The 26,908-nt window shown below is 42.0% G+C and overlaps 1 protein-coding gene across 1 annotated transcript in view; it reads right to left on the minus strand.

Moving 5' to 3' along the window:
- Window positions 1-312: 312 nt before the first annotated feature.
- The window catches only part of supt5h (SPT5 homolog, DSIF elongation factor subunit), a 31,273-nt gene continuing 4,677 nt past the window's right edge, over window positions 313-26,908 (minus strand). The window contains exons 3-30 of the mRNA XM_080844759.1: window positions 26,096-26,208; window positions 25,783-25,939; window positions 25,625-25,690; window positions 23,429-23,498; window positions 22,791-22,859; window positions 22,634-22,699; window positions 22,374-22,404; window positions 22,215-22,283; window positions 21,832-22,083; window positions 21,080-21,169; window positions 20,924-20,994; window positions 19,174-19,279; window positions 18,973-19,066; window positions 18,725-18,861; window positions 18,335-18,490; window positions 18,079-18,225; window positions 16,996-17,142; window positions 13,933-14,058; window positions 13,357-13,444; window positions 6,586-6,756; window positions 6,404-6,506; window positions 6,164-6,294; window positions 5,334-5,439; window positions 3,302-3,463; window positions 1,876-2,044; window positions 1,522-1,725; window positions 1,077-1,172; window positions 313-715 (exon numbers count right to left, since the gene is read on the minus strand). Of these exons, the coding sequence (XP_080700885.1) occupies window positions 575-715; window positions 1,077-1,172; window positions 1,522-1,725; window positions 1,876-2,044; window positions 3,302-3,463; window positions 5,334-5,439; window positions 6,164-6,294; window positions 6,404-6,506; window positions 6,586-6,756; window positions 13,357-13,444; window positions 13,933-14,058; window positions 16,996-17,142; window positions 18,079-18,225; window positions 18,335-18,490; window positions 18,725-18,861; window positions 18,973-19,066; window positions 19,174-19,279; window positions 20,924-20,994; window positions 21,080-21,169; window positions 21,832-22,083; window positions 22,215-22,283; window positions 22,374-22,404; window positions 22,634-22,699; window positions 22,791-22,859; window positions 23,429-23,498; window positions 25,625-25,690; window positions 25,783-25,939; window positions 26,096-26,170 (3,300 nt within the window). The 5' untranslated portion in view covers window positions 26,171-26,208 and the 3' untranslated portion in view covers window positions 313-574. The remainder of the gene's footprint in view (window positions 716-1,076; window positions 1,173-1,521; window positions 1,726-1,875; window positions 2,045-3,301; window positions 3,464-5,333; window positions 5,440-6,163; window positions 6,295-6,403; window positions 6,507-6,585; window positions 6,757-13,356; window positions 13,445-13,932; window positions 14,059-16,995; window positions 17,143-18,078; window positions 18,226-18,334; window positions 18,491-18,724; window positions 18,862-18,972; window positions 19,067-19,173; window positions 19,280-20,923; window positions 20,995-21,079; window positions 21,170-21,831; window positions 22,084-22,214; window positions 22,284-22,373; window positions 22,405-22,633; window positions 22,700-22,790; window positions 22,860-23,428; window positions 23,499-25,624; window positions 25,691-25,782; window positions 25,940-26,095; window positions 26,209-26,908) is intronic.

Raw genomic sequence — 26,908 nt, forward strand, 5'->3', positions numbered from 1 at the left:
ACCATTCAAGAGCATTGATATGGAACGGCGATTTAACTTTTCTACTGGGACTACGTGCAAGGTGTCCGTCTATACGAACTTAATGTACACCCCATAAGCCAATCAGAAAACAGTATTTCGTTCCAGAGGGAGATAAATATAGATATTTATATATACATACATGTTCTTCCCCCTCAGTGTTGTGTAGGGATATTTGATTGCGACTTGCAGGCTAGGATTTGTGAAACTGAAGTAATAGATGGTAAGTCAAATATACGATTGCAGAATGTCACTAGGATCCTCTATTTCAGAACTCCAAGGACACAGAAGACAAGCAGAAGAAGACGCTTTATTGACATAAAATGAAGATGCCCAAAGTGGCATCTAAAAAGAGAGAAAACTGCACGGACAGGATGAGCAGGAAGTACAAATGTCAGCTTCAACTTAAAAGGGAAAAATCAACTCATCTCACACGGTGAACAATTTGTACTAGAAAAAGTACAAATGTTGTATAAAGAAGCACAACAATTGATTCTGCTTATTTGACACACTTCTGCAGCTAGTGTACGATAAGGATAGGGCTCTCATCCATGGATCAAACTTCCAGCTTGCCGAGAAACCGAAGGTTGAGAATCTTGAGCTGTTCGTCCAGTTCCATACGGACAATGCCATCCTCGCCATCAATACTGAGCAGGACGCCACTGGCCTCTCGATCCTCTCCCAAAATCACCTTCACCTTCACAGATAACAACGGAACTTCAATAATCTCCTCCAGAGATAACAATATAACTTCAATAATCACCTTCAAAGATAACAACGGAACTTCAATAATCTCCTCCACAGATAACAATATAACTTCAATAATCACCTTCACAGATAACAATATAACTTCAATAATCACCTTCACAGATAACAATATAACTTCAATAATCACCTTCAAAGATAACAATGGAACTTCAAGAGGAAATTCTGAACACTCAATGGCTTCATGACTCACACATAAACACACACATGATAAGAGTCACATAATGGTCCCTCCTTCCACATAGCATTTTAGGGGTAAATGTACACACAACCTACAGATAATGATCCCTTACTTTGTTGTTCTTGGTGGGGGTGATGGGTTCCAGGTGTTCACTGGAGATGCTGACCACTTTCTCAGTGTCTTGCAAGAACACGGAGCACATGCCTCCCTGCAGGGAAACCCAACCAGCACAACTTACTCCTCCATTGTAGAGACATCCAAAAGGAATGTTATGGTAACCATCACAGCAGATCACATGATAAAACAAGCTAAATGCTCTTTCGCTTTAAATAAGTCTCTCAATGATGATTGTCAGCTATGTAACATTCTTGATTTTCCATTTGGAAGTTCTCTAATGACTACATATTCCTTTAATTGGTTAAGAAACACCACAGCTGTAGCCAATACATTTACCAATGTTACAAAGCCCTAGGCTGCTGAAACATCACAACATTTGCCTTTGTGACACTGCAGTATGGTACAGCGAAAAACAATATGTCTAGTAAGGAAAAGCTCACCGTAACACTTCGGATAACGCCTATCTGACCGACCACAGCTGCATCCAGGAATGTGTCCTTGACCCGTACCAGGATGTCTGTGGTGACCCAGTCACAGGAGGTCTGGTCAATATTGGAGCCAGGAGTATGAGGGTTGTAGCCTCCCGGTGAAGGAGCCCCAGGGGTCATAGGGCTATAGCCTACAGGACTGGGGCTTGGACTGGCCTGTAGAGTGCGCACACACACACACACACACACGCACGCACACACATACCACATGACAAAGCCAAGGACCAGGAGAGGGTTATGTATGCAACATGATAATGTGGGACAGCTTCAAAGTGTTTCAAAAAGGGAGCTTTGGGCTGGCTTTACCTGATAGGCCATCGGAGAGGGGGTGGGGTGGTAGCTGGCTGGTGAGTGAGTGTTCTGGTACCCCACGGGGCTGGGGGCCACCTGGTGGTAACTCTGAGGACTTGGGCTGGGCTGGTAGGAGCCTTGAGGGGACGGTGCAGCATACGGCGAATACTGGTCTGTGTTGTACCTGAAAATGAGATCGAACAAACCCATGAATCATTAAAATCCAAATTCAATGCCACCGAAATTGTGCATGAAGACACAGACAGGAGTTGTTTAAATTCCTGGAATCTGGAAAGTATCAAATTCAAATGTTCTCAGAACTTGTGCCCTTGGCAGCAATAACACTGTCAGCAGTTAACGTCGCCATTACATTGATGCAGCGTTTAAGATTGTTAAGTAATGGCACATATGGAAAACAATTGGGAGAATGTTCAGTTCTTCATTTAATGTTAGCATTGCCTCGATTGTTGTCTCTGTGTTTAGCTAGCTAACTCTTCAACTGTGAACACTCTACATCTTACTTGATGTCTTTTTGAGGCAATGCATGATCCAGTCTGTCATTATGAAATGTTAAGAATCACCACCGTTAACATTAGTTCAAATAGCCCAGTTTATAGATCACAGTTTGGCTGAAAAGCATTTATTGTGGAGAGTCGTGAAAGTATTGAAGAATGAGGCAGCGTGTACAAGAGGTTAAGATTCTACACAGTGGCAAGTTTGAAACTGTTCATGTAACCTTATACCATTTTGGACATGAACATCCAAGTCTTCTATGACCAATGTGCGTCTTTTTAAAGGCTTTTTTTCTACCTGTTTAGGAGCACCACCACTGGTTGTTACAGGTCAGATTTCTCAAAGACAGATAGAATTAATGTTAAGGTGCGGTCCATTCCTTGTCTTAGTACTACAAACTTGTGCCTGATTACGTGCTTTAAAATCCTAAACCAAGTTTCACCGACATTCTTTACTATTACAGTAAGGGGTTTGGGGCTAAAGGTAGTGAGTTCATTAGCTTTTACGTAAACATTTATTTGGATATGATTATAAAGCTTTCCTCAAAAAGAATAAAATTGTTGCATAATAGTCTTTTAACACCTTGAACTTAAAGTCACATTATGTAACAATTTTACCTTAAAATAACAGCTTCAAAATAATTTTGGTGGTACAATGACTTTAATACAGAGAATGGCGTCTGTGTCACTGGCACTATGTAACTTTGAATACTGTTTCATTGATCATAAAGCCTACTGTGTGCTGTATGCTCATGTGTCGCATCTCCCAAGGACGAGAGTGTTAGAGGTGTTAGGAAAGCGTATATGATGACATATTCAGTGCCTGACTCTGCATTTTTGAGGCCCAACACCTGATCCCAGCTATACTAAGGCATAATGACATGAAGCTCTTATCACATGACCAACATTAAGCTGTAGTAGTGACTCACATTGCGGGCGTTCCTGGCGTCTGGGGGTTGTACTGGGGGTTGACCTGTGGTGAGGGCACTTCTGGGTAGCCTGGCGTTTGAGGATTGGGGGTGCTCCCATAGCCTTGAGGGGATGGTGATGGCTCGTCATCATAGCCAAACTCATAGTCCTCATCCGCACCGCTGAGGGAAAAAAAGCACATGGTTAGGCCTCTCTGAAAGTACCAGACAGCTTTGCATAGCTCAAGGTCAGGACATAATGTTAAGGAAATCACAAAGTGGTTTAATGAACCTTTTGGTCAATTTGTCAGTGTCTGATGGATTTAAAAAAGTTACTCAGCCAATTTACCCAATAGAGGGTATGCAAATGATGTCATAGTAAGCATAAGTCACTGTAGTTACACCCACTGAGTGGCAGCAAGACTAACCTACTCAGTGGCAGCTTTCAGTTTGGATGCTACGAAAACACAACACATATCTAATCGAACTGTAACAACTCATCCAGGTCATCGCACAATTACATCTCCGGTTCAAATAAACAAGCATTAATTGAACGATGTGGAATAGAAATGCATTTAAGTGAAAGAGAGTGGAGAGGAAGGGGAATAGAGTAGTCTTCAGGGGCAATGTCTTTTAGAGGCCCGTCACCACTTATGGTGGAATAACAATAACAAAGTCCATAAATAACAACAACAAAAAAAGATGGCAATAAACCTGGGTAATAAATCTAAATGTGAGTCCACAAAACTCTACTACTTATTTCCACACATGCGAATAAGAAGCAAATGAGGCAATATAATCCACACACATGTCCGTCTTATCCAGGAATTTTGGAGGCCATCAGAGGATCTGTTCTCTTGGCATTTGTGTACATCTATTCATTCCCCTATCATCTACCACTGGTTCCTTTGTAAGTGGTAAAGATCCCTTTCAAGTCCAACTGCCACTCATTTAACTCATCAGATAATAGTTTATTTCACTCTTGGTTTCATGGTTTACCCTGCCTTTAATGGCAGGCATGTAGCCTATGTTTTGCCACTCAGTCCAACTGAGCGGGAATGTGACGTAAATGCATACCCTCTATTTGCCTTCTGAAAACCAATAACCTTATTGGAAAAGGCTAACATGATTAGTTTAAGATTGTAATATTCTTGGCCTTATGTAATATACTTGCAGGGCATGATGTGGTGGCCTCTTGTGTACATGAACATGTAATTACCAGCAATTATTACAAGGCTCTTCTTAAGGCTGTAGAATGCTCTTCAATCAGTTCATAACGCACATTTTCTGGTAGAACAAGTATCTGTTTACATTGCCTTTTCCGTGCTTTCCTGAATAACATATCTGGGTTCAGGTGCCTTCCTGGGTTCAGGGCTCTGTGATGCCATGTTTAATGTTTGGTGTGAGAAGCGTGGCTCACCGTGATGGTGTGTTGGGGTTGTTGGTGTGTTGAGTGTTATGGTGTGTTGAGTGTGATGGTGTGTTGGGGTTGTTGGTGTGTTGAGTGTTATGGTGTGTTGAGTGTGATGGTGTGTTGATTGTTTGGTGTGAGAAGCGTGGCTTACCGTGATGGTGTGTTGGGGTTGTTGGTGTGTTGAGTGTGATGGTGTGTTGAGTGTGATGGTGTGTTGAGTGTGATGGTGTGAGAAGCGTGGCTTACCGTGATGGTGTGTTGGGGTTGTTGGTGTGTTGAGTGTTATGGTGTGTTGAGTGTGATGCCATGTTTAATGTTTGGTGTGAGAAGCGTGGCTTACCGTGATGGTGTGTTGGGGTTGTTGGTGTGTTGAGTGTGATGGTGTGTTGAGTGTGATGGTGTGTTGAGTGTGATAGTGTGTTGGGGTTGTTGGTGTGTTGAGTGTTTGGTGTGTTGAGTGTGATGCCATGTTTAATGTTTGGTGTGAGAAGCGTGGCTCACCGTGATGGTGTGTTGGGGTTGTTGGTGTGTTGAGTGTGATGGTGTGTTGAGTGTGATGGTGTGTTGAGTGTGATGGTGTGAGAAGCGTGGCTTACCGTGATGGTGTGTTGGGTGTTTGGTGGGAGAAGCGTGGCTTACCGTGATGGTGTGTTGGGGTTGTTGGGGTCCCAGGCTCCACTCTGGCCCGGTGTTCTGCTCCCGTCGTGTATTGGCGTCTGAGAGCCGTAATGGGGTGTTCTGCTGCCTAAGCACACGGAGAGGGGCAACTCTGCTGTTAGCTTCTCCTGAAGTACATACTAGTGCTGCCATAGACACACGACACACACATCCTGTGTCAGCACACTCCTTTATGCAAGATGTACAGGATATCACTTCAAGGTGATCCAACAGGATGAAGCAAAATGAGAAAATGATGCAATCTGGCGATTAATTTATCTGGAAATTCAGAAGTGCTTTAAACCTGAACATACTCAAAACGTGACACAGATAAAACAAATTAGATCATGAATGTTTTAGTAGTCTACGTAGTCTTGTGATTGGGACACAAATGTGTAAAGTGTCAATTCCAAGAGACATCAGACTATTCCCTCTTCTTTGAGATAAACTGACATGGCTTATCGAGTATCAACTGAATTAGATCAACTGACATCTCATTTATTTCATATTATAAATATTTGCAATTGACAAAGATGACATGCAAAGAGTGGTTGGACTGCATGGCCCTTACCACAGGACTACAACAAAACATTTATCTATAATGAAAGATGAAAACCTCTCCTGATCGTGATTAAATAGTTGGAGCACTAGCTGGGGGGCACGACCTGCGGTAGAAAGTTTGTGAGCAGTCGGTACTCGGAAGCCACTGCCCCCAGGATATGGGACACGGTAACTCTGCAGTACCAAAACTTAGGCTGGAAAAAGAAAACGGGACCATTCTTTCCAGAGGTGCTTGTTCTGAGGAGGCTTACCGTCACCATGCAGCGGCGTCTGGCTGCCGTACATGGGCGTGCGAGAGCCAGTGCCGTACATGGGGGTCTGGGAGCCATACATAGGGGTACGGCCATGGGTTGATGTCGCGCCGCCAGGCCTCTTGGCACCACTGTAGAAAGGAACAACAGATTAACAGACCAACCCAACGATCAACTGTTAGAATGAAAATGTTTAGTTTTTTTTCTCTCCCCAGAAGCAAACGTGAGTTTTGAACTAACACAGTGGTAAGACGCTGACGATCAACAGAGATGGTCTGGCAGGTGGAATGCAGCTCAACACGAGCTGTCGACTCCGTTGCATCCTTCACAACCCCAATGTAACCTGAGGGACAAGGAGAGGACACACTCAGACCTACTGCTCAAACAGTCACACTCTTAAGACAGGAAACACGCACACGCACCTTTGTAGGGCCCCTGAGAAATCCTGACAGTTTGACCAATTAGATCATTATCACGTCTTCCTCGACCGCGCCCCATTCCTCCACCTCCACCACCACCACCTCCTCCTCCTCCTCTTCCACCACCTCCCTCTCCACCTGCACCTGCACCTCCAGCTGCACCTCCACGCCCGCCTGTGAATGAGATGGTTACACACATAAACATTCAAAGACACACTAACCTGCACACACACAAAAAAAACAGCAACTAAGTCAGAACCCAACACTATGCTAAGACGGCATGGTAGTGCTGCTAGCGCCGCACACGCAAGAGGCTATACTGTTGGCCATGTGTGCTGTTTGAGAAGGCAGCTGCATGCAAGAACCAGGAGAGGACAAGGAAGCCATTATGGCTCTGAAAGAAAGACCCTGAACAGTTTTGATTTCACTCTCCTCCTTGCCGTATTCAGAGCTTTTTTTGGACTGATTGAACCTCTTTCAAGTTCTCCTAACAAAGTCTCTTGTTTCAGGGTGTGCGGTCAAGTGGGTGGAAAGAGTTTGTGATGCACTAGAGGGCCTTTGAACTGAAGAGGGGTATCAGCCAATTGCTGTGACAGGGAGGGCTTTGCCAAAGCGGTTACTGGAGTGACACACTCCCTACTGATCCGTATCACCATCTCTACTTTGAAAAAGATATCCTCGGAACAGGCCAGGAGAGGTATCGAAGACTCCATAGATATTTTGCACAAGTCAGGTCATTCAGACACTCAAGTCTATAGGTCAGTTCACTTAAGTCTAGGGGTCAGTTATATGATTGAATCATAGACTGTTTCGCCTCCTTGAAAGAGGAGAGGATGCCACTGTTGTATAAGTAAGACGTGGCTGGAGCTGTATATACTTTTAATACCAATCATTCAATGTTTTGAAAGGGATTGTTACTTTGACTGTGTCGAAAAAGTTCATTTTTTTTCTCGCATTAATGTACACTCAGCAACCCATCTTGACAGAAAAAAACAGAAATAGACATTTTTGCAAATTTATTAAAAAAGAAAAACTGAAATATCACATGGTCATAAGTATTCAGACCCTTTGCTCAGTATTGAGTAGAAGCACCCTTTTGAGCTAGTACAGCCATGAGTCTTCTTGGGAATGATGCAACAAGTTTCTCACACCTGGATTTGGGGATCCTCTGCCATTCTTCCTTGCAGATCCTCTCCAGTTCTGTCAGGTTGCATGGTGAACGTTGGTGGACAGCCAATTTCAGGTCTCTCCAGAATTGCCCAATTGGGTTTAGGGTCAGGGCTCTTGCTGGGCCATTCAAGAATGGTCACAGACTTGTTCCGAAGCCACTCCTTTGTTATTTTAGCTGTGAGCTTCGGGTCATTGTCTTGTTGGAAGGTGAACCTTCGGCCCAGTCTAAGGTCCTGAGCACTCTGGTGGAGGTTTTTCTTGCAGGATATCTCTGTACTAGGCCGCATTCATCTTTCCTTCAATTGCAACCAGTCGTCCTGTCCCTGCAGCTGAAAAACACCCCCATAGCATGATGCTGCCCCCACCATGTTTCACTGTTGGGATTGTATTAGGCAGGTGATGAGCAGTGCGTGGTTTTCTCCACACACACCGCTTAGAATTGACGCCAAAAAGTTAAATCTTGGTCTCATCAGACCAGAGAATCTTATTTCTCATAGTTTTGGAGTCCTCCATGTGTTTTCTGGCAAACTCTATGCGGGCTTTCATATGTCTTGCACTGAGGAGAGGCTTCCGTCAGGCCACTCTGCCATAAAGCCCCGACTGGTGGAGGGCTGCAGTGATAGTTGACTTTGTGGAACTTTCTCCCATCTCCCTACTGCATCTCTGGAGCTCAGCCACAGTGATCTTTGGGTTCTTCTTTACCTCTCTCACCAAGGCTCTTCTCCCACGATTGCTCAGTTTGGCTGGACGGCCAGGTCTAGGAAGAGTTCTGGTCATCCCATACTTCTTCCATTTAAGGATTATGGAGGCCACTGTGCTCTTAGGAACCTTGAGTGCTGCAGAAATTCTTTTGTAACCTTGGCCAGATCTGTGCCTTGCCACAATTCTGTCACTGAGCTCCTTGGGCAGTTCCTTCGACCCTCATGATTCTCATTTGTTCTGACATGCACTGTGAGCTGTAAGGTCTTTTATAGACAGATGTGTGCCTTTCCTAATCAAGTCCAATCAGTTTAATTAAACCATCTCAAGGAGGATCAGAAGAAATGGACAGCATGTGAGTTAAATATGAGTGTCACAGGAAAGGGTCTGAATACTTATGACCATGTGATATCAGTTTTTCTTTTTTAATACATTTGCAAAACTGTCTACATTTCTGTTTTTTTCTCTCTCGAGATGGGTTGCTGATTTTAGCAAATGGCTGCAATGAAACAAAGAGTGAAAAATGTAAAGGGGTCTGAATACTTTCCGTACCCACTGTAGGCCTACTAACAGTGTCTGGCAAGGCAGCCCATTAACAGAGGTCAGTCCAAATCATTCATGTATTGCAAGACATTTGTAACCTGGATGATATCAGTTTGATCTTTTTTTAGTGGTGAGTTGATTTTGACAATGAATCTGATAATATCATATTAAACACATAATTATCATAGTGCAAAGTGATTAAAAAAGTGACACACTGTTACTGAGAATTGTTTTGCCATAGCTTAAGTTAAGCAAACTCAATTATTTGGTAAAAGGAAAATTAAATATTTGTGTTCGTGGGGCTGGTAAAGGATACACCCACGGCTGTGAACCGTACTACCCCCGATATCCTTTACCCCACTCTCAATCATATTGCTTAAATGTATCGGTGTAATGTTTTATCACCCAGGTCTATTAAGGACATTGAAGAAGCTCTTTACCAAAACACAGAAAGAAACAGTGCGCAAGTGGCAAAATCACCACACTTCATGTGGCATCAGCCATTGAGGCTAAGGCTCTTGCCATTCCTATCAGATGATGATGGGCATGAATCTTTCACAAGTACGGTTCATGAAGCTGCAGGTCTGGTTCCGGATTAGAAGCACCCCCAGGTTAGCAAAACTAACTAAATTATAATGTGCAGTTGAAAATATAGTGTGTAATTATGTGTGGATCTAAGCATTCAGTGTACCAGTGTGTTTCTTGCTCTCTCTCCCATGTGTCTGTCTGTCTGTCTGTCTGTCTGTCTGTCTGTCTGTCTGTCTGTCTGTCTGTCTGTCTGTCTGTCTGTCTGTCTGTCTGTCTGTCTGTCTGTCTGTCTGTCTGTCTGTCTGTCTGTCTGTCTGTCTGTCTGTCTGTCTGTCTGTCTGTCTGTCTGTCTGTCTGTCTGTCTGTCTGTCTGTCTGTCTGTCTGTCTGTCTGTCTGTCTGTCTGTCTGTCTGTCTGTCTGTCTGTCTGTCTGTCTGTCTCTCTCGCGAAGACAGACAGACAGACAGAGAGATCATGAGGTTTCAAGTGTGTTTAGGTGGTTGCTAGGGTGTCAATAGGGTAGTTATAGAGGTGCTAAGGTGTTGCTATGGTGGTTGCTGTGGTACTCAAGAGTGTTTGTACTTGCTAGGGTACTGGTGTGATTGTTGAAGCATAAAATATGAACATAAAAATACGATGTACTGAAAATAAAGTAGTATTCTTTAAACTCTTGTTTCTTGTTAATTTAGTTTAAATCATTCTTAATCTTTCCAATAGGTGCATTGTTTTGTTCAATTGTATAATAGTGTTGTGTTGTTTAAGTCCTTAAACAGAACTGACTGTGCCCTCATTTTTGTCTGTGCCCCTACATTTTTTAACTTGAGTGCACAAGTTGTCCTTGAAAATAGAAGTAAGCATACAGCCCCGTGATAAATCATATAAATATTGTATATCAGTCTATTTAGTGGATATAAATGGAGACAGCCAGCATCCAATCTTGTATGTATCCCTGAGTGTATAAACGCCAAATGTATGTATGCTTGAGTGTATACAGTACCAGTCAGAAACGTTTGACTCGTACTATATATGCCGCATGTATGTGTCCTTGAGTGTATATATGCCGCATGTATGTGTCCTTGAGTGTATATATGCAGCATGTATGTATCCTTGAGTGTATATATGCAGCATGTATGTATCCTTGAGTGTATATAGTTGTGGACTTGAGAAGGAGGCCTAACACCAAAGCCTTAGTTAATGTATTTGACCAGCCCATAACCCTTACTGAGTCCTTTAAATTTCTGGGCTCCTACATCAGCCAAAATTTGAAATGGGATATCAACACCACCCATCTTATCAAAAAAGCCCAACAGAGACTGTATTTCCTCAGGCAACTGAAAAAGTTCAATGTCAACAAACACCTTTTGGTGCTCTTCTATAAAGCCATCATAGAAAGTGTCACCACCGCATCAATAACTGTCTGGTATGGAAATTCTGACAGTCGCACAAAAATGAAACTGGAGAGAGTGGTGACCAAAGCCTCCACCATTATTGGTTGTAACCTTTTATCAGTCCTCTCATTGTATGCTGAGCGTAGCTTAAATCGCGCAAAGAACATTATCAGAGACTTTTTTGAACTTCTACCTTCTGGAAGACGCTACAGATCCATGCGAGCTGGTACGACACGCTTCAACAACAGCTTCTTCCCCTCTGCCGTCAGACTCCTGAACTCTCAATGCTGACCTGGAGTATTTTTTTATTTTTATTTTCCCTTCCCCCTTCCCCCTTCTCTCCCCTCCTACTGGCCTGAGCTACCTATGACAAAGAATACCACCAACATTGTTGTGTCGCAATAAAGTTTTATCTTATCTTATATATGCAGCATGTATGTATCCTTGAGTGTATATATGCCCCATGTGTGCTAATATGTTTTATTCTGATCCATGAATGAATCCATCTGTTTTCTGTCTCTTTTCTTCTTCCATTCCCTTCGGCCCCTTCTGCCGCCCCAAAGGGACGTGAGGGGGAAGCGGGCGAAAAAATTTGGTTTGCATTTTCAAACAAAAATGAAAAAATGTGATTTAGATTTTATGTCCTATAAATAGACATGACATCTGAAATATTCCAAATAGCCCAGTCGGTAGTGATGCGCGGGTTGACCCGTGACCCACGGATATACGCGGGTAACCCGCGGGTCGGGCTGGTTTGGGTTCCATATTTGTAAAATATTGCAGTTGCGGGCGGGTTGGGTCTATGCCTGACAAATCAGGTAATGATAACCAGGCGGCAGTGTTCTGCCAAATTTTTAGACCTTCCATCATTTCTATAATGAAAAATGAAACTCATTCTCAGAACAACTGAGAAACACAGGGTACTACCTAACTGGATGCAACACACCACAAGGGTGATCTCACTTAAACACATCGGGTAAACACATGAGAGTCTACTAAGAGAGACACCACAGTAACGAATACATCCATTATCACACACTAGTAGCCTAACTAACATCCATGTGCTAACTACACATTTTACACACAACATTCACACATGCAAGGCATTCTGGGAAGCACACACATGCCAATGTCGCAAATGCAGGGCTTCCTTTCATTCATCAACAACGAGCCGCTGTCAGTCTGAGTTTGCATTAATTAGGCCTACATTAAAAGTCTAACTTAAAGAGTCCATCTCACTTTTTCCTTGTACTTAGTAGCCTATTAGCCTATTTCAAAGTGAGGTTTAAATTATATAATAGTTTACCCTACCGTGTTTTTACTCAGCTTTTCAGTAGTGCGCTTAATCGAATAGTTTTTACCGATATGGCATCCGTAGTAGTTTTGTTTACACCGCCAAAACCTCTCAGAGATCTCAGATGAAGATATGGCTACCTTGATTAGAGAAGAGGTAAAAAAGGGCGATGCAAAGGTTGTGCCGAAGGTCGGCCAAAAAAGAAAGGTTTGGGAAAAATTTGGAACTGTCGTCTTGTCCGATGACACTGTTACAGACTACGTTGTCTGCTTTGAGTGTGAGATGCTGTACAAATACGACGGGCATAAAACAGGTACATCAAACCTACTCCGACATTCATGCCGTGGGTCCGCTCCACAGCCTAACAAGCCTTCCACACAAGCTCATTCAGATCAACCCTTAATGCCTGCATTCATGAAAAACAAGGTTCTCAGACCTGATGTCAGATGTTAAAGTTTCGGCAACTGTTGAAATGCAATTCCATGCTATTTTGGGCAAAATAAAGAACGTCGTAAAAATTGATCTTTCAGTTTCTTTGTTGTTGTTTGGTAGGCCTACTTAATCTTTCATGAAATCGTATCACAATCTCTACTGCGATTCTAGCACAAGGCAGTGTCTTGAATGAGTTATCTTTATTTTCCATTTAGGTTCCATGGCAATATGGACTCACTGGCGTTTTTTTTTTTTTTTTCGCGGGTTGGGTCGGGTTTGGGTCATTATCAGTGCATATTTTTGCGGGCGGGGTGGTTCAGATCTCCTAACGGGTTGGGTTGGTGCGGGTGTAAAAAAAAACCTGACCTGCGCATCACTACCCGTCGGGCTTACGTAGCATAGCTGGAGATTGAATGTCTGAACGGTTACGGGACTGAAAAAAGTTTGAGAAACACTGCTCTAGGGTTTTCAGGCTATGGACTCCGTAAAGGGGTTGGAGACCATTTCAGTTGTTATTAGCACAATATAAATAACTAACGAACTCCTTTGAATTTTTGTTCGAAAGGTAAACATAAACTGACCTGACTGGCTTGATCTTAAAAAAAAAAAAAAAAAGTAAAAAGGTCATATGCACTGTCTCAGCACTGGCAAGCAGTCAATGAGGATTCCGATTCTAAGCATGATGGTTTTAATGTTCTAACATGCGTGAAGGAAACTCACCTGCTCCACCACCAGGGTGCATGGGGCTGCTGATGCGAGGACTCATGGGTGCAAAACCACCCACTGTGAAATTAGTCACATCTCTGGGCTGTGAACACAAGGACACTTATTAACATCAAAGACCTTCCCTATGGCAGATAAAAACAGTACAAAACAATAATGGATCAGATTGATATAGACATACAACTTTAATATTCTCAAAATGTTCATCACCAGAGTTGTTGGCTATTTATATTTGCAATGGAAATCCTTCACAGAGAAGGTTAAGCACACATTCACGAACACGAACACAGGAACCTAGAAATTGATTAAATGATCTTAGGTTTTTCTGGGATTTTGCCACTTCGAGGAAGGCAGAGTATCAGTGGAAAATCACATCTTAGCAAAATAGTGGGACTTTTATGGTCAAGAGTCAAGACAGAGTAGTGAAAGTTGTTACATTCAATGAATAATTCCCCTTTAAAATGTATAACCGAGCTCACAACATCCCTAGTCCTGATGTTATCTATCCACATCAGGAAAATAGGTGACCGTTTTAAAAAGGAAGAGGGGTGTGTGTAAAAACTTGGAACTAACCTTGGAACCACCAGCAAGGACCACGTGCCGCGTCTTGCAAACAAACATGCCACCATTCTCTACAAGCTTCTTACAATGAAGGAAGGCAAAGCCCCGAAAAAGGTGACGGATCTCTCCCTCGCGCCCCTGCAACAAGAAACATACATGCATTATTTGATGAACCGACAGATATGCCACGCAGCCAATTACAGATAAAAAGAGACACACATTTAGCAACTTCTGGTCTTGATTTAAGTCATAGTTTCCACAAACGTAATAGTCACTGTGGCAAATATTATCTTAAAAATTCTTTCATAGTTCTTCTCCTTCCAAAAACGAATCTCACACGACAAAACAAAACTTTGGCACTGGTTGAAGACAATTTGCTTACATTTTGGTACTGATTCGCAATAAGACTCAGGCCTAACAAAGCCCCCTTTCCACACTATACCACTAAACTTTAAAAAACATGTATTTTATAAACTGAAATTATTCAGATTTTTGCTGATATTTTATTCAGTTTTCTGATTTGTTTTGTTTGTTTTGCAGCCTGAAAATACAGGAATATGAAATCAGAAAAACTCACTTTTATGATGCAGATTGATATAGTGCTTTGTAGAAACCATAAGAAAAAGGAATTTAGTTGGGCTGTTTGTGCCAAGGTATTATACAGTCCAGGCTCATGACACAAACCCACATTCCAGTTCTCATGATGATTGGAAGTTCAGAGGATAAATTTCATTGGTTGCTGGCAAGTTATAGGTTATGTTGTAAAGTTCGCACATGTGAAGTATCGTGGAAATTAGACAACGTGTTGGCAAGACACAAGATCTACTGCACTTAAGCATTTTGATGAAGTTTTATTGGCTCATATGCAAAACAGCTCCAATTCCTTTGTTAACTTTGTCAGCATTGCCTGTAGATGATGTATACCAAATTAAGTCAGAATTCGATGAAGGCTTCCAACTATTTTTTTTTTTTTAATGGCGGAATTTTTACATTTTACGAGCAGAAGACTTGAGAGATTAAAATGAAAAATAAATAAATAACTATATAATTGGTAATAAAACTGCTGCACAAAAGCAATGCAATGCTTGTGTTCACGGGGTTGGATAAAGAATTCCCTGCGGAACTCGCCTGGTGCCTAAGGCCAAGCCAAAAGGTTTTCATTTATCAACCCCACTTTCACTCATGTCTTAAGATGACCAATGACCAGAACTAAATCTCCTAGTATGGGTCGAAATACTGAAAATGTTGAAGATCCTTTAAACAGTTAAATTCAGTTCAGTTTTATTTATATAGTGCCAAAACAATGAAATTGTCTAAAGGCAAAATGACAATAAAATGAAAAGCTCTTTAAAATGAACAAAAGTGAGTTCTGCTCTCCACAACCAGTGGCGGTTCTACACGGAGGCCTGGGGTGGCCCGTGCCCCCGTAGACATGTCCCTGGCCACCCCTGCGGCCACCCCTTGCTGACCAAATAAAATAATATATGAATTTATTATGATTTTACACCCGAGCGCCAAAAGCAGTATGCAACGCAACGTTCTACATGGGTAAATTAAAGCGGCGCACGAGATCACTGTAGTTTGTTTGCCATGTGTGGTGCTTGCTTGTTGGAGAGAGGAGCTACGATTGAAATGTTTGGCTCGCTCTCTTTCATTAATGGATCGCTGGTTCTTAAGAGGAGCTGGTAGTCTGCCTGTGCTGAGCTGTTGATTTTTTTGCCACATGAAGGCAGGGAAGAAGGATAAATAACCACGGCGCTATTTTCAAGAACCAAAAGATGGAAATATCCTATGCCTGTTGACTTTCCCATATCTTATGTGTATTCAAACTGTCCTAGACGAACTGAACAAATTTGATTTCATGACGACAAGAATTCGTGTGGGTCATACAGTCTTTCACGATCCCTTTATTAATTCCAGGATAAAAAAAAGAGTCAGTTCTCGTGACATGGTCGCTGCCAGTCTGCTAGTAGGTAACATATTTAGCTACTAGCTTGCTTTAGATTCCTGCGCTAGCAAGAAGCCTTTGATTGCTTACTGATGTAGCTAGCTCTTGCTGCTGAGTTTTCAAAGTTGACTTCAATGTTGTATTTGAATGTATCCCATGATCAGGGTGTTTTCACTGCTTTCAACACTGCAACCTACAACAGTTAGCAATACAAGCAAAGGCTTCTTGCTAGCGCAGGAATCTTAGATCAGCAGTAGGCTAGCTAGCAGCTACACAATAATATTAAATAATATGAGGGGCAGATAACATCGCCTGTCATGAGAACTGACTCTTTTTCCTGGAATTAATAAAGTGATCCTGGGTCAAATGCCACAATCACCACTAGTATTTAATCAAAACAGGTTTAATGGGTACCGTTACTTCGGTTCGTCATTAAATGGCAGTCTTCACCATACATAGACATATGTAGCTACGTAACAGAGTTTTGGTAAACAGTTGTCGTGAATATTAGACCAGACTCTCCTGCTGTCAAATCAGGACCAATCAGAGAAGAGCCCGTCCTGCTTTGGTTCCCGCCCACACAGTGTCAAAAGTTGAATTGATGCTCTGTATTTCCACCCTGTACTGTATTTTTCATTTTCATTTTTTATGACCCTACCTCTCTTGCACCTGAACTCATTGTTATAATGTTAAGTTAAGTAATAGATGTTTATATGTTTTTAAAGTAATTCAAGTTTATAATCTTTTAATATCATTTGTTGCGGTTTTTTTATGTGCCCCCCCAGTTAAACCCTGGCCCCTCCTTGGCCCCCCTAGTAAAAATGGTCTAGAACCGCCACTGTCCACAACCCAACCACAGATATGTAATTTGTGACATGAAACGCATTATGCAGTCTTATTATTATTTCTTCATGCAAAGGAATTTTACAGTGTTGGGTTGGATGATTTGTTTAATTTGTCTCTTTGTATTGAGCATGATTCAGGGACGCCATGCCTGACACATGAATGACACTAGTGAATGACACTACTGAATGTGGATAATGCAAATGGCTGGTGTATCTGGAAAGAGGAGGATCAAAGGAAGAGCACAGAAATCAGAAATGAGTCACTATCTTGACTTTACATACCGAATGTGGCCCGTCTATGACTTTCACAATGTCCTTCACATGGATGTTGTTCTGCTCAGAGTCCAGGGCGACAGCAAAGCGGTTGTCCTTGCGGCGGTTCACAGCCTGGTGGCGCACTGTCTGCACCTTACCATGCATGTTCAGCACCTGGAGGACAACAGATGGGTGATCAACACAGAAGCACTGTCCAGAGACCTGCTCTGATCTCAATCCCAGGATGCTTTGAGGACGCATGAAGATCGTATTGCTCAGACCACCAGGTGATCTGGTCCACACAGGGACATTTTCATTTACAGTGTCCCTGGCACATGAAGCACTGACCAACTCAACGGATGTCCTATTAGTAAGTGGAATTCAGTACTCAAAAGATGGCTTTGTCCACGATGTCTGAAAAATTTGATATTTGATAACTACTAACCGAGAGTGAGGTCATGCAGGGAAATATCAGACTGAGGCTGTAACGTATCTACCGAGCGATAGCGAGGTTGATGCGGCAAAGCCGAAATCAAAAACGAAAAGTAGTAAAGTAAATATGCATGGCAGAGTTTAACTACATACAGTTGCAATCTAAAATATTCAACCCCCCTGACCTCAAAAGGCATTATAGTAATGCGAGTCAAGGTTAATGAAAATATGACAAAAAGCCTCATTAAAATAACACAATATTGATTGATACATAATTTAGTTATTTTGAGAAGATAAATTGACTTAATTCATAAACTTTGAGTTTAAATGAAAAATGTAACTTTTCAATTCAATTCAATTTTATATAGCGCCTTAACAATACAATATAACTTTTCACAAATGTGCAAATGCACTTTTATTCAACCTCCAGCTTCAATACTTTGTGGAGCATCCTTTAGCCTTTATAACTTCTAATTAACATTTTCAGTAAGTGCTGACAATCGTCTTACACCTCTCTGTTGGAATCTTACTCCGTCTTCACATGCAAAAGCATTTGGTCTTCATGGTCTTATGCATGTGGAGACGGAATCTAATGCCAACTGATGTACTTGAGAGTTGTCTGTTTGTGATCAGACCACCCAAGACGCTTATTAATGCCAGGTGTGAACATTTGTGTACCTGGAATGTCTCTCGCTCCAGCCTGACAATCACCCCCACGGTCTGGGGCTCCAGCTGCACCAGCTCACCCCATTCATGCTGGCCCCCGGCATCCACCCCAGAGGCCGTTTCCGAACATAGCTGGAGATCTCGTGGCAAAACCTTCAACTGTAGCCAGGAAAACACAGTGATGTTTATCTTCAGTCATTAGAGGGCCACCACAACCCATCAGCCACAAAATGCATGTCCAGACAGTACCAGGGCAGTAGTAGTTTACCTCGTGCATGGTGAGGTCCGAGAAGAGGATGACAAAATTCTCCTCGACTCGCACAATGAGTCCCGTGTCACCTTCATAGCGACCCGCGATCACCTTTACGTGATCTCCCATGCGGAAGTATTTCCTTAACTCATGTGCAGGGAACTCCAGTGGGTCCTGGACAGGAACAACAAGAGATGTAGGTGCAAGCAACAATGTTTTGGGGGGCAAACATATTCAACATGACAACTTGATGTTACCAGGTAAAGACTTTGGTCGTAAGAACGCTTGGCAGAATAGGCTCAGATATGACATCCCTTCCTCAACACCAATATATCATACTATAGAGGAGTCCTACTTCCATTTGGATAAATAATACTAATCATTTTGAGAGTCAAGTAAATGTAGCACCTTGAGGTCCTCATGCTTGGGCATGATTGTGATCTTGTTGCCATCCACACTGAGGATTTTGCCCTGGAGGTTGATCAGCTCCCCCTCACACACCTCCACATTGTCCCCGGCCTGGAGGTTATGCTCTCGCTCCTTACCTGTAGAAAAAGCCCACAGCCCAGCTTCACATAACTGAAGTCAGCCCACAGAGCACAGCAGAAGACGGGAGCTAAGACAACCCAGAACACATATGCACTTGGAAACAGTACCTGCGGTTTCTGTGACCACCTCAAGATCAATGCCCTCTGGCTGGTCCTCAAACTTCTCCAGTTCTGATAGAGTTGGTTTCACACCCTCTGTGATCTGAGAGAAAGTGGCAGAACTAGACATAAGTTAAGGAGGACATGAAATATAGAATACCATTCCACTATAGTGTCAATATTAGATATTAAGTTAACATAGAACCTCACCACAGCAGACATGGCAAACGTTTTGAAGAGGAAGCCCTTACGGCTGTAGCGGTTGCTTTCAAAAATCATGAACTCCACATCATGAGTCACCTCCCCTCCGAGAGACCTGCACAGTTCAGTTAAACGATGATAAACAAAATCAAGCACAAACTGAACTGAATATAGTAGATTTCCTCCAGATTTCCTCCATGCAATCTGCTGTTAATCGTTTATCTCTTCATTTGTTTGTCAAATTGATGTTTACTAACCAACTTTCTCTCTTACAGTGTGACCTGTGCTCGCAAATGCTGACGGCTGTAAAAACATTGTTCTTCATCACCATATCCATAAAGTACATAAACATGTATTGGCAACTCTACCCACTCACTAAGTCTAGACTTGCTGTTGGATGTTGCTGTAGTCTCTCCACCTGATCTACTTTCAAAAATCCTCGGCCTACACATGTCATCCCCACCACACTGTCATGCACTTATTGTACCCCATACTCTGTGCTAGCATTTACCTGCAATGTAAATAACTTTCATTACTCTATTTACACCTGTAATAGTAACCTTAGGAGCACACTGTATACCCACTAAGCTACAATATACTTGAAAGCTCGATCCCCATCTTATCCACTATTAATTTAGTATGAATCATGTATAAACCATGTAATGTTTTAACACATATATGCTAGCATGCTCATCCTGATACGTGTATGATTTCATCTGCCATGTTTCTGATCGCCTCCTCCCTCTACTTCCTCCCTTTCTGCGTTGAGCCGCACCCACCCTGTTTCTTTTTCTAGCTCTTCCTCTCTACCTGGCCGGCTCCAAGCAGACCGGCCCCCCTTATGTGACGAGGTTGAGGAAGCCTTTGAAAGGAAGAAGCTAAAGTATGCAGAAGTGGTAGCGTAAGCAAGGCAATGAGGTTGGAAGGCTCACACAAGACCAATGGAGAAGGGTGTTTTGCCTTTGTAGCTTAATCAACCACAACACTTCTGTTAAACTTCTCGCTGAAAAAGCCAGCCTGTGGTTTTGGCTGAGTGCCTACAGACTACGTGAATTACCCTGAACTAAAACTGAAAAACTGTACGTGAAATCTTATCGAGGTCTATCTTGAGGTGTATCTGTTGGTTAAGAACACATGCCACTAGCAGAGATGACATCATAAGTATGGAGGGGGTTAGGTCTGGAACGCCAGACACCAGTGTTGCGCCTTAAGGAGGTATTCTGGGCCTAATTCAACGAAACACTGATGAAGGAAGGTGCCTGATTCGTCCCAGTGAAATGCTGATGATGGTAGCTTTGTTGTGGTTGTTGTATCCTGCTGCTCAGGTTCTATTGTTGGGCAGTTATGTTGTTGTGTTTAGCATCGGTGTGCTACAGACAGCTTGTACAGTGAAGAAGGGCCCTTTAAAGATCCCTTGTACAATATGTGGTGTGTATTGCGGCTGTCTCCAGACAGTTGTGCGTTGTTGTATCCATGGTTTGGCAGTTGTTAATATTGGTTAGGTTGCTGGCTATGAGTACTTGCATGTGACAGTGAGAAGATTGGCCACTGTGGGAAGTCCCATATCAATAGCACAAGGAAATTAGCAGAAGCTAGAACAGTGTAAAACTAGCTAGAACTAACCTAAATTAAAATAACTAAATTAACACCAATACGGTTAATCCTAGCATCCCTAATCTCAACAACCAACAGTCTAAACTCAAACTGTAACCTCAACAGTTTACAACTGTAGTAAAAACAAACTTATCATCAATCATACCTAATCTTCTCAGCATCAAACAGCTTCTGAGTAGGCCTCTTAGACTTCTTCCTTTTGGCAAACCAATCTTTCTGTGAAAAGAAAACAAACTCAGGAGAACAATTACTTAAAGAGCTTACACATCCATCACCGAACTACATAGCCTTAAAGCCTCACCATGCTCATGCGAGCTTTAATGCGGTCCAGATCTAGACGCGGGATCAGCTTCAGTGAGATTGTGTTCTGACTTGGTTCAACATAGTCAACCTGAGACAAAAAAACAAAACAAAAATTAGATTTACATTTAGAGAAGGGAATAGTAGCTAATGCAAAGCAAAAAAAAAAAATACATATGACGTTAAAGATTAGAACATTTATTAAAGACAGTGTGCCTGTTATTGATGTTTGCCGAAATATTTAATATATTTCACTTTTCTCTTTCTCTTTCTCTACCTGTGGAGGTGCACCACCACTGATTTCTCCTGATTCTAAGCACTTTGTTTGTCCCCATTAAAGGGTGTTACCGTTTCGTTGCACCATTCAGTTCAATGGGAAAGTTTAACTTGTTTCTCTTAAATATTCTTAAAAGTGTAAGGTGTGGAAAAAAGAAAATAATATAGCCTAAGCCTCATTTACAAGTCTTAGGTGACACAGTGCCATACAAGTTGGCTCAATTTGTTGAAGGCGGTAAAAATATGTGGTTTAATAGAAAACCAAGCCATTTCTATTGACCTGACGCTCAAGAAATAGAACCGTTTAAAGCTTTGGTGTCGACATGCGTCCGACCCTGCCAGTGGGCGTTGTCTTTACAGCCTCAATTGTTCAATTGTAGCATCTTTATAAGGACAGCATGGGCTAGCATAACATGCCAATCAGTTGGAATGAAGAGAAAATAGGAACAAAATGTGATTGTTCCATCCCATCCTTACCTGAGCGATGTCATCTTTGTAGAGGCCCCTCTTCAGACGGACCCAGGACTTGGGCTTGAGATTGGTCACCTCTTTCACCACCTTCAGCACATCTGTCATCTCTTTGATGGGAACCATCTGCTGGTTCCAGAAGCCCATGCGCAGGTTGCCAATTCCCTCGATGGCAGACTTCACATGGGTCTGCTTGTATGACTCCACATAGATGTAGCCTTTCACATGCTCAGGAGAAACCACTGACTTGATTTGGAGGGGCTGCATAGGAGAGACAATTAAACACATCAAAGTTGACAGCAAGACAGATAGAGACAGATAGAGAGAGAAGAGAGAGTCATGAGTCCAAACTAAAGTAAGAGCCAGGATCCTTGGCGCTTCAACACACTCACCGTGTCCGTAAACTGATAGGCGATGAACTTCCTCATCAAGGCAATGGCAGTGGCCCTCTCCTCTCCAATCTAACATGAGACAGGATTCAATTTTTCATTTTTCAAACCAATCAAATCACTGCTTGTGTCGAAAAAGCTAATTAAAATCTGAGCCCATACCTTACACTTGACAGTCCATAAATTAGGATCTCTATAAAAAAAAGTCAACACACATTCCATTTAAATGCATTGATCTGGGACACACAGTTCATTTAAATGTATTGATCTGGGACACACAGTTCATTTAAATGTATTGATCTGGGACACACAGTTCATTCTATACATGGATGTCCATAAATCTGGACTGTTTCTGCACAAACACAGCCCTCTAAAAACACATCAGATGAAACAAGTCCAGACAACTGTTGAACACTACATACTTGACACCCGGAAGAAGTTGCTGTTGGGTGATGTCATCAGACAGTTCCTCTGATCCTCCATAGAAACTAGAAAAGGAAAGACAAACAGGTACAGCCTTAGTCAACTCACTCACTAGGAGTTCAGCAGCTGGGTCAGACGAGGTGTTTTCAGACTTACTGTTCTCCTCCTGAGGACTTGGCATATTTTCTCATGTAGTACTCTCCCAAGGCCTCTTCTCTTGAATCTCTGGAACAGCCAGCAAAGCAAACACACAGTGAGCTCCACACATGACAGATTCAGACTGGACCACTGCATGTCCAGAGATGGTAACCAAAGAAAGAAGGAAACCTTAATCTGACAAATTCCTTCAAATAAGAATAAATACATTTTTTAAAGTGTATTACATTTACACTGAACATGCACCGACACATAATATGATGATTTACCCTACTTGGCATTAGAAGTGAATCACAGATTAAAGTGAATGAAGGTTTTTATAGTGAAATACACAAGTAACAAAATTTTTCCTAGTACATTTTGTCTGAGCCTGCACATTGCATTTATACCCAACTTTCTTCTTTCTTTTCTCAGAAATGTTTTTGTGTTCTGCATATCTTTAAGATACTTGCCCTTTAAAAATGTACTCTCTCTGGTCATCACCTTCAACCTGTCATGCACTTGCTGATCCCAGTTTCAAGTCTTAAAGTGCAACGCTTCTGTGAAATGAACTGGTTCAATCCACTGTTTAAGTACATGAAGACTACGCTATCTGTTTCCAACTGGCTGCCCTGCTTTGCTCATTCCCACTCTCCTACCTCCAAAGATTTTGAAGCCTGCGAGATCCAGAGTGATCCTCGTCCATCACCACATGGTCTAGGTTGGAAGCTGCAGAGAGGCACAGAACCAGGCAAGATCAGTATTACATCCAGAGCACCAAGACACTGAAGGAACAACTTATCTGAAGCATGCACATTACCTGCCTGTGGATACCCAACATGAAACTGCTGTCAATGACACTTAACAGTGCTAACACTTTACAATGCTGACAGTGGGATGATCTTGATATTTATAATATGCATGAATCATGAAACTTGAGTCAGTTACGAACAATCAGGACACTTCTGAAGTGTTCCAGCTATTTCACATATGCACCATACACTAAAGGGATAGGTTTAAACAAACTCTGCTTGAGCTTAGTATACCCATGATTCACTTGTGTTTCATACCCATGATTCACCTGTGTTTCATGGGCATTCCTATCCTGCATTTGTCTTTCATCACCACTAAATACCAGACAGACATTCTGATGACCATAACCAAAAATAGATTTTTTTCAAAGAGAGCACTCACCCTCTGCCTCTTCTGTCCATGTCCAGGAAAGTTGCAGTTCAGAAAACATACACACACAGTAAAGGGCAGCAAAGACACAGGCAGCACAAAACAACCAGATGGAGGGGAAAAGGGTCATTAATGATGTTTGTGACAAAATGTAAACACCAAGTGATGCAACTGTCACAATGTAATTAGCCGATGACAATAAACTGAAATAATGTTCAGCAAATACAACAAATCACAGAAACAAGACTGCACACTGGGGGCTGAAAATGGTGCATGCAAAATAATTTCTCATTATCTCTGACATTGCGTTCGCAAAAGACTTGGATGAGTGTGTGGAGTACTGAAAGCACAACGGCCAAGAGAGAATGCTGCAGCACTCTAACATCATGTGGAAATGCCAAAAGCTGTGGAGCCCAAACTACATTTATCACCAAATGAAGACCATGTGATTACGCCTCTCCCACATTTTTGATCTTTATCACTTCATGGTAAATACGGAGAGGGATGGGTCAGTACATTCCCCTCTTTCTGAATGAAGCAGCAAGAAACAGGAAGCCAAGTGTGGACACAACCTGAACAAGAACTACAGGGACTGATACAACTACAGGGACTGATACTGCTCTGTTGAACAGACTGACTTTCTGATATGCAATAGCAAATAACTCCAGGGGGTGAACAGTCAAGTGTTCTCTGGTTGTTTATGTGAATAAAGGCTTAATTCATTTTAGTCATAACATAATGAACCACATTCTCTGTATTAAAGGAATATAAAAGATTCTTGCTATGTTATGGTCAAAGATCAGTGATTAAAGGCAAGTCTTCGACTATAATCCAGTACACTTCAGTCAAGTTCAGGTGTTCGCACACAGTGGCTCAGACTGAACAATACGCTATTCCAGCGAATTAAGGGACGATTTTGTTTTAACTCAACAGCCAATATTTTTCCAGGATCAAGGATTGTACCTTTAAGGGCATATGTTATCCTAACAATGAGCATTTTCAGGAAATGATCACACTTGGCTCCTGCCCTGCTCTTGCTCTCTGCCTATAGAAAGAGGGTAATAAGCTCCATAAAGGCATAGGTCCAGTCAAATAGACCACAGCTTCATCAATTTCACTGACTGCCAGCAGACCAGCCCAATAGGGAGTTGGCCCTCAGTGCTCCCCAACTTCTGTGCACAAGTATTTCTAGCAACACATTATAATGCCACTGCCACATCAAGTTAAACAGTGTGCACATGGATCATATGGACTTAACCACTATGTGACAATGAGATTAGTTAACTGTTTGATAGGTTAGATAGTATGCGAAACAAAGAGCAGGAAAAGTCTGGTCGTTTTTACCGTTAACTGAAGGAAGCATGCATGAGAAATAAAAAATTGTGAGCATAGCAGACATTTTAAAAACTACAAGCATTTTAAATAAACACCCCCTCAGAGTTTAGCAAGTGGGCTAACCTTTATACATCACTACAAGATTCTAAACATTTCTAAGAAACCAACATGATGGAAAGTAAGTTTATCAACTACTAGTTTATCAAATACTGTAATATTCTGAACAGGTTGCCACCACATTATAACACTAAATACTTTCACATGTATGTTAAAATTGAACACTGAAACTCACTATTGCCAAATTCTCAACTCCCCTGAACTGAACTGAAAGGTCTTACCCTTCTCCAAAATGTCCTCTGCTCCTTCCTCCCAGGGGTCCTCGTCTTCATACTCATCATCCACATCTGAAACAATTTTTTGAATGAATCATTGGGTCTGAGATGAATGACAAGTGATATGCATAAGGTGTTGCTTTAGCCTCAGTAACTGTCCATACCAGCTTCATCCAAAATGAAGCCGCCATGACGTGGTTTCTTTCTGGGACGTTCATCATCTTCCTCCTCCTCTTCTTCATCATACTCCTCTTCATCCTCAAGGTCTTCCCCTTCCTCTTCTCCCTTATCACTGCCAGCTACACTTCCTGCTGCTTCTTCCTGAAAAAACCACAGTGTAGACAAGATGCTAGTACATAAACTTATTTATCTTCTTTTTCGAAACAGAAACCACTGGTGCACAATCTAAAAAGGGGAAGTTTGATTTGAACAGTAACTTCATTACAGGTATATCAATCAAACCCAAACTCTCATTACCTCATTTTCCTCTACCTCCTCTGCTTCGCTGCCACTTTGGTTGTCCGAGAAATCGCTGTCCTCGCTGTCAGACATTTTGAAACTGCTCACTTAGAAGACTGGCAAACCGTTTCCTGTAATTATCAATTAAGAGGTTCATGTGAGCTAGGCAGTCAGAAGAAGAAAAAAAAAACAACAGCAACTAACGCAAAGATCATCAGCTCAGCTTCCTAGCGTCAGGCAACAACATTTGGGTTTTTAAAGTAATGATGGCCCAAGTTCAACTGCCATTGACATTTTTGGATTTCTCCATCTTGTCACGTTTGCTGATGAGTATTTTATGATCTTAATTTATAACTACAGACCTCTTGACAAACAGACAAAAGACAAACAAATGTTTTAATTTTCAGACCATTCTTCAGTTTGACAGAATACACTCCACTTAAAACCATTTTATATGTTAAGAGGGGCTACAGAGTCACTGTAGCAAGAACAGCAAGGCGAGCAGAAGCCCACACTGTCAGTAATTGCTTAAATCCAGAGGCTCAAATACTGACAGTTGAGCCAACAGCACAAAACAGTGTGGGTTTGTAATGTACAATAAGTCCAGAAAATAAGTATTTGAACCCCTGCCGATTTCGCAAGTTAGGCCACTTGCAAAGAAATGTGTGATCTATAATTGCAATGGTAGGTGTATTTTAACAGTGAGAAACGGAATATCAACAAAAAAATTGATAAAACTGCATTTTATTACATTTATGACTTTATTTGCATTTGATGCAGAAAATAAGTATCTGAACCCCTAGCGAAACATGACTTAGTACTTGGTGGAAT

This window comes from Sprattus sprattus (genome assembly GCF_963457725.1).
Source record: "Sprattus sprattus genome assembly, chromosome: 9".
NCBI lineage: Eukaryota > Metazoa > Chordata > Actinopteri > Clupeiformes > Clupeidae > Sprattus > Sprattus sprattus.